Source organism: Phacochoerus africanus, chromosome 1 (assembly GCF_016906955.1).
Source record: "Phacochoerus africanus isolate WHEZ1 chromosome 1, ROS_Pafr_v1, whole genome shotgun sequence".
NCBI classification, from domain to species: Eukaryota; Metazoa; Chordata; class Mammalia; order Artiodactyla; family Suidae; genus Phacochoerus; species Phacochoerus africanus.
In genome coordinates this window covers 180,368,815-180,381,938 of record NC_062544.1, presented here as the reverse complement: position 1 = coordinate 180,381,938, position 13,124 = coordinate 180,368,815, and the positions used below count along the sequence as shown (strand labels likewise).

The 13,124-nt window shown below is 36.2% G+C and overlaps 1 protein-coding gene across 3 annotated transcripts in view; it reads left to right on the top strand.

Moving 5' to 3' along the window:
- The window catches only part of IFT80 (intraflagellar transport 80), a 134,810-nt gene that overhangs the window by 56,475 nt on the left and 65,211 nt on the right, over window positions 1-13,124 (top strand). For all 3 annotated transcript variants that reach the window (XM_047785687.1, XM_047785686.1, XM_047785688.1), the window contains one exon: window positions 11,298-11,477. In XM_047785687.1, the coding sequence (XP_047641643.1) occupies window positions 11,298-11,477 (180 nt within the window). The remainder of the gene's footprint in view (window positions 1-11,297; window positions 11,478-13,124) is intronic.

The following is a 13,124-nucleotide window of genomic DNA, read 5'->3' as shown; positions in this document are numbered from 1 at the left end:
AATTTTCTAATTCCTGGTGTATTAGAGAAAATATCAATCAATGCATGTTAATTTAAACCTGAATTTTCTAATTCCTGGTGTATTAGAGGAAATATTGATAATAAAAACCATTAGTGTGCCTTAAGGAAAAATAAGAAACTTTGCATCTGTTTTACCTAAACTTAATTCATGAACACATAATTTTATGAATTGTATCGATACAACTCGGCTAAAGATGTATGCTTTTGAGGATCCTCTTACGCTAGTACATTTATATAGAAGTAGTAAAGAGAAGGGTGAAACATTTGGAAGGTACTTTTAAAAGTTGTTATAGTCAAGTTATGTCTTTAGAAGTTCCTGTCATGGCTTAGCGGAAACAAATCTGACTAGCATCCATGTGGACTCAGGTTCAGTCCCTGGCCTTGCTCAGTGGGTTAAGGATATGGCGTTGCTGTGAATTGTGGAGTTGTTCACAGACACAGCTCAGATCCCACATTGCTGTGGCCGTAATGTAGGCTACCAGCTGCTGCTCTGATTCAGTCCCTAGCCTGAGAACTTACATATGCCACAGGTGTGGGGCCCCCCCCCCCAAAAAAAAAAACTTGGTCCTAGTTTTAAACACACTCAGGGAAGGAGGCATTGACCCAGCCTAAGTTAGGTATTCATGCCCGGTCTGATCAGATATGTCTAGGCAGATTGGGGTATGTTGTATAAACATGGCCATCAGCACTCTTAACACAATAAGCATAAGGATTGCTGGAAAGGGACAGGTCCTAGGAAATAGAGGAGGGAGGCAGCCAACCCAGTAGGTTGCCATTTGCTTTCCAAAGCCTCCTTAGCTTTATTTGCCCGCAGTTTCCAGTTTAATCCTTTGAGAGTGTTTCTTTTTACATGAATAATTTTCTGACTTTTATAATGGAAATTAGAATTGTATTTTCAGATTTGCTATAAAACCAACTTTGGTAGAAACCATAAAGCAATAAGGTATAAACCATAAGGTAAGGGAACTGGGCTTCTTTTATAATATGAGACCCTGCTGTCCAGAATTGGGAAACTTGGCAAGCAAATTAAAAAATCAGAGTTCCATTGCAGAATTTACTTTTAATCTTTTTAAAATCAGCATCTAACATGTAGTAGGTGTCCCATAAATGTTTCATTTTAATGGATCACTATCCAAACAAAATATACTGTTTTTACTTAATGACATATAAACTTAATTAATATAACTCAATTAATAACTTACCTTGCAGCATTTTGACTAGTTTTACTAGAATTGATCCATGTAGTCAGTTTGGTTGATGTATTTGAGAAGGCTAGTTTAGTAAATCTTTGGCTTTTAATTTGTTCCTTTTATTTTTTTTATTTTAAAAGTCAAGGTTGAGCTCTGGGAAGGAAGGCTTGCCTAAGGACATGGGCACATTCATTCATTCAACAAATATTCATGTGTGTTAAGTTCTGTGTGATACCCTGGCTATTCAAAGAATAACATCCATATCTGTCTTCTAGGAATAACTCACCCTCTTTCAAGCATGGATATGTAAACAGATTATAAAATAACAGCTATTTAATAATTACTGTGGGAGAGAAAATAAGGGAATAGTTGTAAATTTTCAGATATGTCTGTACTTATTTTAAATGAGGTTAAACTTGGTTAAAGTACTCCACTCCTCTCTGGTGGAGTAACTTAAAACCTTTAAAAACACCTTTTTTAAATGACCAACAAATTATGTGTTGTTTTTTCACCAAGAAGCACACATTTGAATTTGCTTCTTTCTGGTTTTCGTACCTAAAAATCTAAATTTAACTCTCTTAAGTCTAGAAGCACAGAACTTCACTTCTGTTAGACAAATGTTCTCTGGATGCACATATGCTAAAATCATGCAAAAGCTCCTGTTACACATGGGTCCTTCCAGCTATGACTCCTTATATACAGTGTGTCATTGTTCCTCCACCCTCTATTTGGAAGAGAAATGATAATTTCCTCTCCTAAAATCTCTCTCCTTTTTTTTTTTACTTATAAATACCTCATAAACCAGACCGGTATTCACACATTTTAATTAGTCATTGCCAGAGATACCAATTATCTAAAAAAAAAAAAAAAAGCTTTATTTTGATTTAAGAAAAGATATTATTTCCTTTTATTTCATTGTCTTTAGTGAAATTAACTTTCCCTTACTCTCTTCAAGAATTCTACAGATTTTTTTCAGACCATTGTTCATATCTAATTATTTACAGTATCATTTGTTAGAGGCTATAGATTTAGCAATTTAAAATTGTTCCTTAAGGACTTTCCCCTGCTATTCTAAGATTGTCCATATTTTTTCTGAGGAAAGCTCTGTCTCATAGTCTAAGTTTTCATACTATTAGGAAATATTCATGAAAAATGATAGCTTTCTCCTAAAGAAACTGCTTTTTGAATAACTCATGAGGTAGAATATTAAATGCATATTTTGCTTGATGTAATAAACCCAATTTGATACTTTTTTCTTTTTAAAAGAAGCTCACTCAGAAATTTTTAAATGTTTTTAATATTTACATTCCTGATCATTCGGTACCACGTGAATAATACCAAGGTCGTACTACCGTTAGGTGACAACATGATCAAATTATTGTTTAGTTTCCTTTTAATTGTGAATAAGCTTTCAAAAGCCAAAATCACAAACGCCAAACTACTTTTTTAAAGAGGTAAAAATATTATTTCATGTTTTTATGCTTACATGTGAATTTTTAGGGAAAAGATGAACAAGCTTTTCAAATTCCCAAATTGGTTACTATAATCTTAGGGCAAATGCCCATGCCCTGATGATCCCCAGAACCTATGTATATTATCTTAAATGGCAAAAGAGACTTAGCAAATGTAGTTAAGGGGTGGACTTTTATTTTTTATTTTTATTTTATTTTTTATCTTTTTAGGGCCATACTGGCAGCATGTGGAAGCTCCCAGGCTAGGGGTCGAATTGGAGCTGCAGCTGCCAGCCTATACCACAGCTCGCAGCAGCACCAGATCCTCAACCCACTGAGCGAGGCCAGGCATCAAACCCATATCCTCATGGATACTAGTCGGGTTCATTACCACTGATCCACGACAGAAACTCCAAGGGTGGACTTTTAGGTGCTATCTGATTATTCAGATTGGCCCAAACTAATTATATGCACACTAAAAAAGCAGAGAATATTTTCTGACTGGGTTAGAGGATGAAGGAAGAGACATTCAAAGTAAGAGCAGCTCAACCTGCTGTAGCTGGCTTTAAAGGTGGGGGAAGGGCAAGTTCCCATTATGTCTCAGTAGAAACAAACCCAACTAGTATCCACGAGGGTGCAGATTCCATCCCTGGCCTCGAACAGTGGGTTAAAGATCTGGTGTTGCTGTGAGCTATGGTGTAGGTCGCAGACTTCTCTTGGATCCCACGTTGCTGTGACTGGTGTAGGCTGGTGGCTGCAGCTCTGATTCTACTTCTAGCCTGAGAACTTCCATATACCACAGGTGTGGTCCTGAAAAGCAAAAAAAAAAAAAAAAAAAAAAAGATGGGGGAAGGGGACCACAGCCAAGCAATGCAGGTGGCCTCTAGAACTTACAAATGGCCATGATGGCAATGGGGATCTCAGTCCTACAACTGCAAGAAACTGAATTTTCTGAACGTAACATCCTGAACGATCAAGGAAATGAATTTTTCCCCAGGGCCTCCAAAAAGGAATGCAGCCTTGCCCACCTTTATTTTAGCTTAGTGAAACCTATGTTGGATTTATGACCTATAGCACTGTAAGGTAATAAAGCTGTGTTGTTTTAAGCCTCTAAGCTTGTGGTAATTTGTTACAGCAGTAATAGAAAACCATCTTTGTAACTGTGGTACAGGGCCAACCTTTGCAATGAGTTATGTGGATGGACTGTTTGGGAAAGGCTTTTACCACCTCTTTATTGATAACAAAATTTCTCCTATTAGCTTTGTTGCTTTGCTTTAAGACCTTATTATTCCTTAAAATATAATAGTATCATGGGAGTAACACATTGAACTTGTTCATATCAGGTTCTTTTCTAAGCAATTTGGCTAGTTGAGTGTAGATTTTTGGATGTGAGTGTGAAAAGAGAGGCAAAGATACTATTACCCAGGGAGATGTTTTGTTTTGCTTTTTAGGACTGCACCTGCTGCATATGGAAGTTCCCAGGCTAAGGGTCAATTCGGAGCTAAAAAGTGCCAGCCTACGCCACAGCCACAGCAACTTGGGATCCGAGCCATGTCTGCAACCTGCATCATCACAGCTCATGGCAACTCCGGATCCTTAACTCACTGAGCAAGGCCAGGGATAGAACCCGCATCCTCATGGATCCTAGTCAGGTTCGTTAACCGCTGAGCCATGAAGGGAATTCCCACGATAGGGTTTTTATGGGGAGACTTTCTGGGTAGCCATAGACCACCAAAGTCCTGGATATTTGGGCAGATGTCAGTGATATTTACCCAGAGCCACAACTAAACTGACCAGCCTCACAAATTTTCAAGACTGCCTTTAGACAAATATACAGGCATACCTTGGAGATGTTGTGTGAGATATTTTGGGTTTGATTCCAGACCATTACCATAAAGCAAATATTACAATAAGGGAGTTATAAAAATTTTTTAGTTTTCCAGTGCATGTAAAAGTTATGTTTACACTATACTATAGTCTAGTGCAATAGCATTATGTTTTTAAAAACTATTTACATGCCTCCATACCTTAATTAAAAAATACTTTGCTGATAAAAAAATGCTAACCCTTATCTGAGTCTTTAGTGGTCATAATCTTTTTGCTGGTGGAGGGTCTTGCTTGATATTAATGGCTGCTAATCATTGAGGGTGGTGGTTGCTGAAAGTTGGAGTGGCTGTGGCAGTTTCGTAAAGTTTTTTTTTTTTTTTGGTTTTTTTAGGGCTGCACCTGTAGCCTAGGATGTTCCCAGGCTAGGGGTTGAATTGGAGCTGCAGCTGCCAACGTATGCCACAGTGACATGGGATCTGAGCCACATCTGCAACTTACACCACAGCTCACAGCAATGCCGGATCCTTAATCCACTGAACAGGGCCAGGGATTGAACCTGCATCCTCATGGATACTAGTTGAGTTCTTAACCTGTTGAGACACATTCTCACTCTCTTAAAGTGAGAATTGATTGGCTCTTCCTTTCACGAATGATTTCTCTTTAGCACTCAGATCTGTTTGATAGCATTTTATAGTTTCAAAATTGGAATTAATCCTCTTCAAACTCTGCCACTGCTTTAGCAGATAAGCTCATGTTATATCTGAAATCCTTTGTTGTCATTTCTGTAATCTTCCCCAGGAGTAGATTCCATCTCAGGAAAATACTTTCTTTGCTCATCCATTAAGAAGCAACTTCTCATCCATTAAACTTTTATCATGAGATTGTAGTAATTCAGTCATGTCTTTAGGCTCCAGTTCTAATTCTACTTCCCTTCGCTGTTTCTACCACATTGCAGTGACAATGGTAATAGCAAAGACCATTGATCACAGATCACCATAGCAAATATAATAATTATGAAAAAGTTTGAAATATTGCAAGAATTACCAGAATGTGACGTAGAGAAATGTGCTGTTGGAAAATGTTGCTTGAAAGGCTTCCTCACAAGTTGCCACAGACTTTCAACTTGTGAAAAATGCAGTATCTATAATGCATAAGAAAGTGAAGCACAGTAAAACAAAGCATGCCTGTGTATTGCTAGAAGCACAATAGCAACTGACTGTTCTTGGTCAGTGACATAGTGCTTTTTCATAGACAGCGCATAATAATAATAATATTGGTGTTTTACTTGGATAGCATATTGTGAATACAGATCACATTTGTGTTCCCTAAACTTCTTTTATATTAACTACTTTTTTTCTGTTGTCTTTCTTCTGTTTTTTGCCCATTCACATTATTTCTTACAAATTATTTTCACGTAACCAAGTCAAAAGTAATTTATGTTTAGTTTTTCATATTCTGTATTCTAAGAAAACTGAGTTAGTTGCCATTTATTCCTTGGAATTGTGGGGGGAAAAACTTAGCCAGTATTGTGAAGACACAAATAGTGATGAGTATTAAATCATTTAATTAAATATATAAGAAAGCTTATATTTTGAAGAAATTTATGGAATAAAGCAGTATAACAAAATAAAAATACATACAAAAATAAAATATTTTTTATGTGTATAAGTCATTGAGCAGATGTATTTTTACATGATTAATACTATAAATAGATATTTTATATATCATTTATTTTACATAATTATCACTATAAATATATATTTTTATATATCATTTATTTTTATAAGTATACTAGAATATATACTTATTTCAGCTCAATTATGTTTCAAAATACTCAAACTGTGAAAGCAAAGTATGAGTATAATTTCAGTAAAAATAGGTTAAGGGTGAAAGATAATGGCAGAGGCAGCATTATAAAAAAATTGATACGTAACATATATAGTATCATATGTGTACAGCTCAGTAATTTTTTTTTTTTTTTTGGGCTGTACCTGGAGCATGTGGATATTCCCAGGCTAGGGGTCAAACCTGTGCCACAGCAGCAACACAAGCCACAGCAGTGACAATGCCTGGTCCTTAACCTGCCAAGCCACAGAGGAACTCCAGTACTTTTTTACATATATAAATACCAAAGAAATCACCACCCATATTGATATAGAACATTATCAACAACCCAGAAGTTTCCTTTGTGCCTCTTCCCATTCATTCACCCCTCTGTAGTAACTACTATTCTGATGTCTGCCACCATAGATCAGTTGCCTGTTTTGACCTTTATATAAATTAAATCATACCATATTTACACTTTGACCTTTTCCTCTCAACTATACATCTGTGAGATTTATCCATGTTGTTGAGTATAGTGGCATAGTTTTTGAATCTTTTCAGGTCTCCTCATAAAACAGAGAAAGTAAAAGACTCCAACAAAAAAACTTGCAGATAGCAACTACAGCAAAACTAGGTGATACTGTATCTCTATAAACCCCTTAAATACAAATGATTTTCCCAAAAGTACCATTGGCAGATATACATGGTATCTGCATCTCTGTGTGAGGAAGCAGAGGAAAGGTAATCAGGCTTCTAAGACCACAAGAAAAGAACTCCCAAATCACCAACAAATACCTGAAAGTGAGAAAGGCCAATCTGAGAACAGCAGATGAAATTGGCAAGGAACTTCCATAGGATCCAATTCTGAGGAAGTGTAAGGATCAAACAGTGCTAGATGTCTGGGTCTAATTTACTCTTGAAACCAATAAATCAAATTTCCTTTCAGGGAGTTCTGCCATGACACAGGGGATTAAGAATCCAACTACAGTGGCTCAGGTCACGTCAGAGGCTCAGGTTCAATCCCCAGCCCTGCCCAGTGGGGTAAATGATCCAGCATTGCACCTGTGGTGTGGATTACAGCTGTGGCTCAGATTCATTCCCTGGCCCAGGAACTTCCATATGCTGTGTGTGTGGCCTTAACCACCCCCCCACCAAAAAAAACCCCCAAACTTCCTTTCAGGACAAAGCCCTGAACTGCAGATATTGCTAAGGGTAAAATCCAGATTGATCAGAACAGAGACTGTTGAGCAAAGAAAAGAATAGGTCCAGATAAAGTTAAAGAGGTAGGGGATGCTCATTTCAAAATATGGAGCCTTTAAAAAAAAAATCACGGTGAGAAAACAGAAGAGAGAGCTCTAGAGCTATCCTGGTGGATGGAACATCTTTCCCTCCCCAAAGTACAGCAAAACCCATTTTACTTAAAATAAGCAGCAGAACAGGCTCCCAGTTAACTTACGTAATGTTGCCAAAGACAACAGAATTATGCCGTAAACAAACAGTACAGCCAATTAATTTGAAACGAGTTGAAGGATGTTAAAAAACATGACAAAAACCATGAAATAACCGTATAAATCAGAACTAGGAAAACTAAAAATGAGGTGGTTGGAGAATGGGCACTTTTAAAGAGAAATGACAGAACTCAGGAGGAATTTTTTTTTTTAAAGGAAAATTATTACTCAAGTGAAGACCAAAGCAGAGCAAATAAACACTGTGGATAATGCCTTAAAATAAATAGAATGTGAAATGGAGGCAAGGAAATGACAAAAGAGATACAAAGTTTGATGGAAAGTAATAGAGAAGATAGGCAGAAAAGATTCAAAGTACATATAGGTGTCTTCAGAGGAGAAGCCCAAAGCAGTGGCAGAAAAATACTAAAAGCCATTATTCAAGAAAGATTTCCTCAACCATAAGATATTTGAAATTGACACTGAAAAGGCATACCAGATACCTAGGAAAATCAACCCAGATGGCCAACACCAAGATATATGGTAATAAAACTATAGGAGTTTAAAGAAGAAAAAAGGAAAGGAAATCAGAATATCATCAGACTTTAATGGCAACATTCTAATGGTTAACATAGGATATGCGAGCCATTCTGACTTTTAAGTGTAGAGATCATAAGCAAGCTAGTATAAACATGCAAAAGAACTCAGGGAATGTTGTTCCCATAAGTTTTTCAAGGAGTCTGCTGGAGAAGTAGCTTCAGATGAACAATCTGAAAGCCACATATATGCATATGCATATCACACAAAAACATATTGGTTATACTATCAATAGCTATAAGCGAATGCGTATCCATATAGTACAATAGATAATGTCTGCATATCTATTTAGACCTATTTGTATTACTACTCCTACCCCTTTCTTAGATAAATGCTGGTACACACACACTTAGAGTGAAGAAAGATACAGGGATAAAACAAAATTAAAAAATTTTATCTATATTGAGAAAGAAAAACTGGGAGAGAGAAAAGTGATAGAAATTAGACTTCTTTGACTACACTGTGTTTTATACATATATTTTTGATAAATTTAACTTTGGGACCATGTAAATACTTTACATAATTATAAAAAAAATTAATTTTTTGGAAAGCAATTCCTAAAACCAAAAGTGAATGAAAAAATGAGCCCAGGAGTTACCATTGTGGAATAGCAGGTTAAGAACCCAACATAGTCTCCATGAGGATATCAGTTCAATCCCTGGCTTGCTCAGTGGGTTAAGGATTCGATGTTGCTGCAAGCTGTGGTGTAAGTCACCACACGTCTTGGATCTGGTGTTGCTGTGGCTGTGGATTCTGAACAAAATCAGAGGAATATAGGGTGATGATAATATTTTAAATTTCTTTCCATTTTCTCCTCTTAGTACCAAGTATCCATGAGTTCTTAGATAAATATTTCTGTTTAACTTTAGTAAGATATTTCTGGCTGATTTTGTTCTTTGGATATTTTTAAATCAAACTTTAAATAATTTTAAAATATGAATTTTCATGCTGCTGATGAAGCAAAGTTTCAGTTTGTTCATTACCTTCTCCATAGTGACTTTATTATGGGGCCTTTTAAGCGACTGTTACAGGTTTGAAGGGGATGGGAAGGATTTGAAAAAAAAGTGTCAGTGAGTAGTAGGAGTTACTCAGGTTTTGTGTGTGTGTGTGTGTGTGTGTGTGTGTGTGTGTGTGTGAACTTCCATTGAGAATTTAAAGTCTTGTTTCATATTAGTCTGAATTGGTGAAGTTTTTTCTATATTTTTTCCTTTTTCTCCAAATTTTTTGTAAGCCCATAGCTGATAATATTTTTTTTTTAAATCCACAAAAAAAAAAAAACAAACCAAAAAACAGTGTAGAACAAAAATACCCACTCAAGGGCAACAACAACAAATAAAATTAAAACTTAATTTCCTGCTGTGGTGCAGTAGGATCAGCAGCATCTCTGAAGCACTGGGACTCAGGTTCAATCTCTGGCCCAGCATAGTGGGTTAAGGATTTGGGGATGTTCCAGCTGCAGTGTAGGTCACAGCTGTGGCTCAGATCCGATCCTTTGCCTGGGAACTCAGGGTAGCCAATAAATAAATAAATAAATAAATAAATATCTTCCAGCTGTATAGCACAGGGAACTGTATCCAATCTCTTATGACAGAACATGATGGAAGATAATACGAGAATAATTATGTATATATATGTATGACTGGGTCACTTTGCTGTATAGCAGAAATTGACCCAACACTGTAAATCAACTATAATAAAATCATAAAAGATTTTATGGCATGGCGGAAACGAATCCGATTAGGAACCATGAGGTTGCGGGTTTGATCCCTGGCCTCGCTCAGTGAGTTAAGGATTTGCCATTGTCATGAGCTATGGTGTAGGTCACAGATGCAGCTCGGATCCTGCATTGTTGTGGCTGTGGTGTAGGCCGGCAGTTGTAGCTCTGATTCGACCCCTAGCCTGGGAACCTCCATATGCGGCCAGTGCAGCCCTAAAAAGCAAAGAAAAAAAAAAAAACACCATAATTTAACTATAGGCTGTAAGGTTGGAATAATGGAAAGAGAATATAAATTTAGTCAAATAGGTAAATCATCCTTCTAGTAAATATGTATGTTTCATCTGAAAAATGAAAGAAAATGCATAAAATACCACCTTTGAAAAAGTTTTTTCTTTCTGTCTTATTCACACACATACACACAAATCTCTTTTGTCCCAGTTGATGTTTACTTATATCCCTAGATTGCTTTCTCAAACAGATTCTAGAAGAGGTTATACTTACTGCACTGTGGAAAAAAAAGAAAAAATCTATTTACCTATACTTTCATGGTTTAAGATTTGTATCAGATACTTTAGCTACAATTATGTGTTTAATATCAATTTTTAGTGACAAATATTGTAATAAAGTTTCAGATATAGGGACTATAGAGACCCTTATAAATTAATAGTAAGTTATTCCCTATGGAATCTTTGTATTTATCCATTTAGTGTTACTGCGTAAAAGTAAATCAAATCAGGTAAATCAAAACGCTGTCTGGGGTGGGGAGAAAGATTGGTAGTTTGGAGTTAACAGATGCAGACCATTATATATAAAATGGATAAATAAGGTCTTACTCTATAAAACAAGGATCAATATCCTATGATAATGGAAAATAAGTTTAAAAAGAATTATGTATAATAACGGAGTCACTTTGCTGTACAGCAGAAATTAACATTGTAAATCAACTATATTTCAATTAAAAAAAACCAAAATGGCATGGTTTGAGAGCTCTTGAGAGACTTCATACACTTTTATCATGTTATGTATCCTACTGTGAGCTTTAAAAATTACATCTGTATCTTCTGCTCAGTATACTATCATTTTACTAAGAAAAATATTTCTTAATAATTTTAGAATAAAGACACGTTCTTTTAAAAAATCATCTTAAAATGTTAACATTTGTTCAATTTAAAACTTCTTTAAGTTTTTTTAATAAATTGATTCTATTTTTATTCTTTCCTCCCCAGTGGTCATATGCTTTAGAAAAGCCCAACACTGGCAGCATATTTAATATTGCATGGTCAATTGATGGCACCCAGGTCGCTGGAGCCTGTGGAAATGGACACGTTGTCTTTGCACATGTGATAGAGCAACGTTGGGAGTGGAAGAATTTTCAAGTAACGTTAACCAAAAGAAGGACCATGCAGGTATGATTGTGTTTCGTGGTTGATTAATGCTGCTTATTTTCACATTAGTTTACAATACAGAATATGGAATTATCTTTGTTAATCATATTTATATCAGGTATATAAAAATTCAGCCATAATAGAAATATTTTAACTGTATCATTAGTGACCTTTTCATGACATAAAATAAGAACCTTTCACTGATATAGAACTTGAGTACCTATAGCTATAACTTTAGTTATGGGGTTTAGGCAGGGATGAAACTGAGGCCCCTTAAAACTGAATTTCTCTGCCAAGTTTGTGGTTAACCCCTCTATCTAAAACATAATTCCCTTTCTTGTCCTTCACCTGTTCCCGTCAAGATTGAGAGGAACAATCTAAGAAAAGGGAGGATTGAAACCGAGCAGGACCCTGCAGGGCCCTCCCTGGTACAAAAGCGCGTATCTTTGAGTTGTTCTGCAGAAACTAAGACCATCCCATCCAGGTGGAGGATGGTGACTACATGCTTTTTTTTTTTTAGGTTAGTTGGCTCAGTGGTATCAAACCCGACTAGTATCCACAAGGATGTGGGTTTGATCCCTGGGCTTGCTCAGTAGGTTAAGGGATCGATCATTGTCATCAGCTGAGGTGTAGGTCATAGATGCAGTGTGGCTCAGTTCCCTCATTGCTGTGGCTGTGGCATAGGCCAGCGGCTGCAACTCTGATTGAACCCCTAGCCTGGAAACTTCCATATGCCGTAGCTGTGTCCCTAAATAGCAAAAAAAAAAAAAAAAAGTTAGCTGATGAAAGGTCGTAGGAGTGGCCAAAGATAATGTACCAATGGCAAACCCTCTGCCAAAGAAAAGGGAACTCTACCTTCTTCCTCTTCTTTCTCATATCTGTATCATTTGTCTCTATCTTCAGTATTCGGAATTTAGATGATTATAATCACCTGAAAAATTTGCAAGTATATATCTTGTGATTTTCTTGGATGGGTCTATTCAGGTATTTGTCATCCTATGTATCCAGATTTTTAAATTGGATAATATGGTCACCACATTGATAATAATTAGGTACCTTATATATTTTCTTTGTTCTATTTCCTTATTTTAAAAACTTAAAACTTATTATGGAGAATTTAAAAATACACAAAAGTAGACAGAATAGTATAATGAATCTCTATGTACTCATTGCCCAGCCCCAACAACCGTCAATCCACGATCAAGCCTGTCTTATCCATGTCCATATCTACTTTCCCACTCCCCCAGTTATTTTGAAGCAAATTCAGATATCGTATTTCAGCTGTGAAATTTTCAGTATATACAGCTAAAAGGTAAGAACCCTTGTTAACATACCCGTAATACCATGATCATACCTTAAAAATAATAATCCCTTAATATTACCAAATATCCAGGAAGTGTTCAAAGTTTTGATTGTGTTCTCTGTGTCACATTTTTAAAAGTTTGTTTGAATCAAGATCCAAAATGGTTTACATGTTGTAATTGGTTGATATATCTTTGAAGTTTCTTTTAGACTAGATAGATACCCCTTCCGTCTCTATTTTTCTCCCTGCAGTTAATTTTTTGAAGAAACCAAATTGCTTGTTCAGCCCCACAGTTTCGACTTTGCTAATTGTATCCGCATGGTGTGGTTTGACATACTTCTTTCCTTTCTGTATTTTCAGTAAAT